Below are 6163 nucleotides of genomic sequence, written 5' to 3'. Positions count from 1 at the left end.
TTTTAATTTTTTTTTTTTTTTTTTTTTTTTTTTTCGAAACCTTACATTAAATTTCTTGAAAAATGTCACGGCTCTTATTATGGACCATTTTTGGAATCTGCTGATTATCATTCAACGATCGCTCCTACGGATTATGCCGGATCGGCTGGTTGAACTTTTTAATATCGAGACACGCCCGTTACGTTCAGGATTCTTTGGTCATTAGCTACCGCGCGTTTCTTCGAACGAATTGAACTTCCCGTGACTTCTTGCGCCTTCCGGTTTCACGTGGAGCAGGAGTGAGAATGCGACGTGCACCTTTCGTGGATGCTGTGGCTTTCGTCGGTATCCTGTACCGGGTGACGGACAAGGACGGTTCAGGTCGCGTTGGAAATATTAATGACTTTTTTGGCAAGGAATGGCACAAGAGTTTTTGGCAGGCCGTAGTTGTCACGGTTGCAAAAACAGGCTGAAGTTTGCCATTTTTATCAGTCTACCTCAGGACGAGGCGAAGTCTGGGTTTCAGCCTCTAGGATCGGTCGTCGGTAAGTCTTGGCCTTTGGGCTGCTCCGTGTCTTATGGCGTCGATTCGTGGGATTATTAGTCGAGGCGACACGTGAGTCCGTCGTTACTGCAAGCGACAGTCCGTAAAGCTTCGTTACCGGAAATCCTGCAAGACCATTGGCCTTTGTCCTTGACTTTAACGATTTTGAAATTCCGTTAATTTTTTTTTTTTTAATAATAATAACATTCATTAGCAGGTCGGAACGTTTGATCGATTACAAATAATTCGTGTTGCTCGTACCGTTCGAGCGGGTGAGGTTCGTTAGAAATTTTTGGAATTTTCAAAAAAATTTTCGAAAATTTCACTCCAAAGAATCCACGAGAATTTGGACACCGTGCGCCCAAGTGGGGAGTCTTAATTGGAAGAAACCGACAAATAACGGTCGGTGATTAAGCGAGATAACGCAGAGGGGAACCGGCCTGAGTTAAGTGGCCCTCAGGTTCGCTACCGCCGCGACGCACTGCGCCGGCTGCCCCTGCACCGCCTTCCATTAGTTCCTAATTTTCAATATTAAAGCATAATTAGGGTCCCACGATTCGTTCCCTACGGGAATCCCGATACGCCCGGCGAATCGAGCCAATCACTTCGTGTGTAATTCCGACGTAATGGAAGCTGGAGTTCCTCTCGAGACGAAGAACAACAACCGATCAAAGTCATAGATGAAATTTTTTTTTTCAAAATCTCATACGAATCCAAAATTTTTTCTCTGCACGTCGAGTACCAAATTTTTACTAGTACCACCCGACCGTCCCATGTAAATACGAATCTCAAATACCCAATAAATTTTTGTATATCCCAAATATTCTCCAGCTGTCAAAAAAAAAAACCGCGAACACCGCATCTCTGACACGTGCAAATAATAAAAATGCAAATTCAAATTTGGACTCGCTCTTTAAACTTTTGAACTCACCAGTATAACACCAAGCTGGCCAGACGACGGGGCTCTCGGTGTCCAGCTCCCTCATTCTCTCAGCGACCCGCGGTGGACATCTCCACTCCGGTGGTGCGGACGTCGTAGTCAAAATGTCCAGCTTGCGTGATATTGAGTCTCGTAATAGTCACGTGAAAAAGTTGAAACGAGCGTAAAAATCGCTCGTTTACCGATTCCCTTATCTAAGCAATGTCCCGGCTCGATTGACGTGTCTTTTTCAGATGATTTCGCACGATTAAAAACAGCGTCAAAAAGATCCTCACTAAACGTCAAACACGCTAACCCTCCATATGTCAAAGGTTACCACCGAGTATGATACCGGACCAGGACAAGATCGGTCCAAAATGAAAAGCACACAGTACACCCTAGTCTGGTCCCTTGGGCCGCTGGTATACGTGGTCCAGCCAACAGATGATTCCCCAGCAGCTGGCAGCAAGAAAGTCCACAGTAGAAAATACGTGACCCAAGTACCCACGTATAGAGAGACGAAAGCCTCAAGGATAATTCTTATCGAGGACGCACGTGGAGTCACGAACAGTTCTTGGCGATACGACGTCGGTACAGTAATCGGCGTCGCGACGTACCTCAAGGCACTATCCAAGTAGCCTGATAAGAGGTACAAGGTGGCCGATCGAGGAGATCGAACTTGGTCCTTACAGGAGACTTTGGCGGGTACAGAAAATCCACGACAACGAGCGCAGGTCGATACGTCAAACGGGACGTAGTTCTTGATCAACAGTCACGTTCTTGCGTAATCACCAATTGTCATAACAGATCTTGACACTCGACCGAGAAGCACGTAAGAAACGTCCACGTAACCGGATTATCTTTCGTCAAGGATAATCTTCAATCTTGCCGAGATCGCACATGTCTCACAATTCGCACAACCACTGATAATTCGGCTCACAGGCTCGTAACGAAACGCGAACCAATACGATTTACGAGATCATCGAAAAGGCCGTACCCGCACGAAGCGTCAAAAAAAGAAATCCTTAAGATCAATCTCTAATCGACGTAGTTCGACGTATCTGATATTACGAAGAATCTCACAGAATTGCGGCATTGAAAATTGATCTGGTGTATCCCCTTTCTTTTTTTTTTTCCTTTTTTATTTCTTTCTTAAAAATGATCTGCATACATATATATGTATGCGAGCGTACAAAAAGGAAGGGCGCACGAGGTGCCCGTGATAAGAGAACAGTCCGTCGTCCCTGCGGGATGGTACGGCACTACGGCGGCTACGGTACACGACGTGGAGGAAAGGCCGAACGGGTGGCGCAGGTAGGCACACAGGTAAGCAGAGTGGCACTTAGGTTGGTGCACCTGCCGCGAGAGTCCGCGTCGTAATGGGAGCGGGGCAGCGGGCGACAGGTAGGCTGGCCCTCGACTCGTCAACCTACGGAGAAGGGGAATCAGTCACATGGCTCAGGTAGAGCCGGAGTCAGGAGACGGCCGGGAGGTAGGAGAACCGAAGTCGGGGAAGGAGTAGGGGAATACGCGGCACTGCGTATAGGAGTCGAGGAACTGGCCGAATACATAGCTCGCTTCGACTACCTGATACCACGGGGTCGAGCGAGAGATGGGGGGTTGAAGATTTTTCATTTTTGAAAATTTTCCTTCAACCAGCCTCGGCTGTTTTTTAATGGTCCATTTCAGTGAAAACGGTCTTTCGTGAATTTTCGGTAAAATTATTTTGATTCGACGCTGTTCTTAATTCGAGGCCTACGTATGGCCGGTTTCTATTTGCATCTCGTAAAGTGTCCTGTCCTCCGAGTATAAATACAAGTTCATGTATCTTGTGTCGGGACACCTTGTATATTTGTACGGATACCAGAGGACGTTCCTGGAGTCTGTGTGTGCACAGCTGTGCCGTGAGGAGTCGCAGGTAGCGGAGGAGACTTCTTGGAGAGATGAGAGAGAGAGAGAGAGAGAGAGAGAGAGAGAGAGAGAGAGAGAGAAGAGTGCAAGACCGTTAAAGTAACGTCAGATCCCGAAATCCGTGTCTACCAGGATACAACTGGCTGGACCTTTTAATCGTAATGCGCGCGGCTCATCTGACGATTGCTCTTGAGGATGCTGCAAGATGAAGTTCCGAGGAAGCCACTCGAGGCTCCTCGGTACAGGGATCTACACTCAGGAATCGACCACCTGACAATCGGCTAGCATTTTCCTCTTGGTTAGCAAAGAGGTCCACGTTGTCGTATATACTGTTGAAAAATCCCACAAGTGGTCCAGGGGACACCGTCTCGAGGATTCGTGCAGCGCGCACGGGACCGTATACGATGATCCTCCAGCGGGTAGGTAGACCAAACATTCATCTCCAAACTCGAAGTACCCAGTGGCGTTCATGAATATACATTCGTTATTTATGAGCAACGCCTCTCAGCATCAACTGGACCAGTCTTCTACGGAGGTTAGGTATATATCTACCGGTGCGCGGAGGCAAACTGGATAACGTATTACGTCTTCATATTTTTGCGAGCGACCCGGTAATTAAAGGTGCCCCGGCGAGCTTGCGTATGATTTATCTTACGGTGGGACTAACGTTGATAAGATCGGGCCCAGACGATAAGGCCCTTTTTACTTTATACTCCACGCCAGCGTCAGGTTAGCCAGACTGGATTCGGCAGCGAAGTTTCTTATTAACTTTGCATCCGACGCGGCATAACTTACGTGCGAAGAAAGGGAGCGAGAAAATCTCTGTTTTTTTTAAAAACCAAAAATTAATTATTTTTAATAACGGGCAGTTGTCCTTAATTCCGGTAATTCGCTGACGAAAGGGGATAATTAACTACCAACTGTCCCCTAGCCCGAAGGTAGACTTTTGCTTTTCACGTTCTGTCATTTTATTCGATGCTATACAGAGCTGCAAAATCGCTATTATTCTTCGCTCGTTTCTTCACGTGTAACGAAAATTTGAAAATAAAGAACACCCTCGCCTTCGGATTTCACGTTACGGCTCGCCTACGTCAGATATGGCAAAAGGCTATTCGTAAGTCCAAGTGAAAATCAGTTCACCAGTTTACTTATTGCTTTCCAGAACTCTGACCCAGCTCCATTCAACGGATCTTCTCTCGTCGATATCCTTCCCGTTAGTCGCGAAATTCCCATCTCGCGGTTCACGGACTTCACGACGACAAAGTCCTCGAATTATTCAAGTGGACGTCCCGGAGACCGACCAGTACGAACGAAGCCGTCATAACCTGCATAATCCGACATCCTTTAGTGGGTACTATATTTTTATTTTTTTATTTTTTGTTTTTAAACTTCTGGCAATCAAACCAAGGGAATTGATCCCATATATGAATACACACACATATATAGCAGCATGGATTATCCTCCAGCATTGAATTTTAAAAGGACCATACGTAAGAGCCTCTTAAAACGATTTACGAACGGTTGTCTACAAACGGGCCATCTAATCCTCCGACGAATTGACATCTAGTGGAGAAGTTCCCGAGTACGTGAGATTGGTAAACACGTATATGAACAATTTACACGTGCGCAGCTAGGCTACTCGCGGGTCGGACGAAACCTTAGATGGACATGGGGAGAAGGGAAGAGAGGGAGGGAAGATCGAAAGATGAGGTTGAGGCTGACGATATCTATGTTTAATGCCGAGAAAATTTATGTCCGGTGACAAAACGTCTAAAAAGGTGTGGAAGATTCAGGCCGGAGTCCACCAAGTTGAAAATTTAATTGAGACGTCAAGTCGGTACTAAAACCCTTTGCCGATGATACGGTCCAGAATATATGTATACGTATATAGGTATACGTCCTCTTAGTTCTTCCTCGTCCATTTCCTTTCCCTTATGTGCATCGCGTCTTCGCCTGGGATCCTACCGTTTTTATTTCTACCCAACATGGTATTTGAATCCTCGAACAAACGACTGGGACCAATCGTCGAGATGAATTTTGTTACGTGACACTCTTCTTCCGCAGCATCCGATTTTATTGGACCGACATGATATACGACCGAACGCTCTTCTGTCGCGGGTAATTCGTAGCGGTGTATTTCACATTGAACGAGGTTTTCGCTCTTGGATGGGTGAACTGTTATTATTATTCTACTATATAGATATGTGTCGTAACACTGCGTATATTACTGTGCAAACATATGTGTCTGACAATGTTCCAAAAATTCGCCAGTCTACGCATTAGAAACCCTGGAATGAACGGTATGTAAAAATTTTACGAGAATTACCCACTTGTCCGAAATTTTTATTGAGTGAAATTTTTCAAAATCTTCACTGCTTTATGACCACGATAAAAGTATAATGTTATACCGTGACTCGTACAGTGATTGACGTTTATGGGTATGTTTCCATCTACTTTAGTTTATTTGTAAAAAAAATTTATCAAAATTTCAAAAGAACAAACATTTATTCGGCATCAGTATCACTGACGACTATGAATTTTATATTCAAAATCCAAGTGTCTGGTATAATAATGATTGACAGAAAAACGGTGAATTTGACGAAATTACCAAAAAATTCGAGAAACACGATAAACGCAGAAGCCCAATTCGTGGAATTTCACGCGTCCTGGATACTTATATGTCCCGGCGCAATTTTGCCTTGTATCGCCGCTCGTAAACCCGAAGCGACAATATAAAAAGATACGAGAGTCCTCTTCGTCCTCCCTGTCGTCGCCGTCGTCGTTCCTGTCGCCGCCAGGGGGGGGGGGGG

At 45.5% G+C, this 6163-nt stretch overlaps 1 protein-coding gene across 4 annotated transcripts in view; it reads right to left on the bottom strand.

Moving 5' to 3' along the window:
- The window catches only part of LOC107272513, a 122913-nt gene that overhangs the window by 54599 nt on the left and 62151 nt on the right, over window positions 1–6163 (bottom strand). For 2 of the 4 annotated variants that reach the window (XR_003061221.1, XM_025089753.1), the window contains exon 1: window positions 1455–1509. The exons of 1 other annotated variant lie outside the window; for it this stretch is intronic. Coding sequence is in view for 2 of the 3 variants with exons in the window: in XM_025089753.1 (XP_024945521.1) it covers window positions 1455–1509 (55 nt within the window). In the remaining variant the exon portion in view is untranslated. Of the gene's footprint in view, window positions 1–1454; window positions 2833–6163 lie in introns of those variants that run through there. One more of the 4 variants, XM_025089754.1, reaches the window with a different exon arrangement.

Source organism: Cephus cinctus, unplaced genomic scaffold (assembly GCF_000341935.2).
Source record: "Cephus cinctus unplaced genomic scaffold, Ccin1 Ccin1_scaffold1184, whole genome shotgun sequence".
In the NCBI taxonomy this organism is placed as follows: Eukaryota; Metazoa; Arthropoda; class Insecta; order Hymenoptera; family Cephidae; genus Cephus; species Cephus cinctus.
This window is presented reverse-complemented; position numbering and strand designations above follow the sequence as displayed.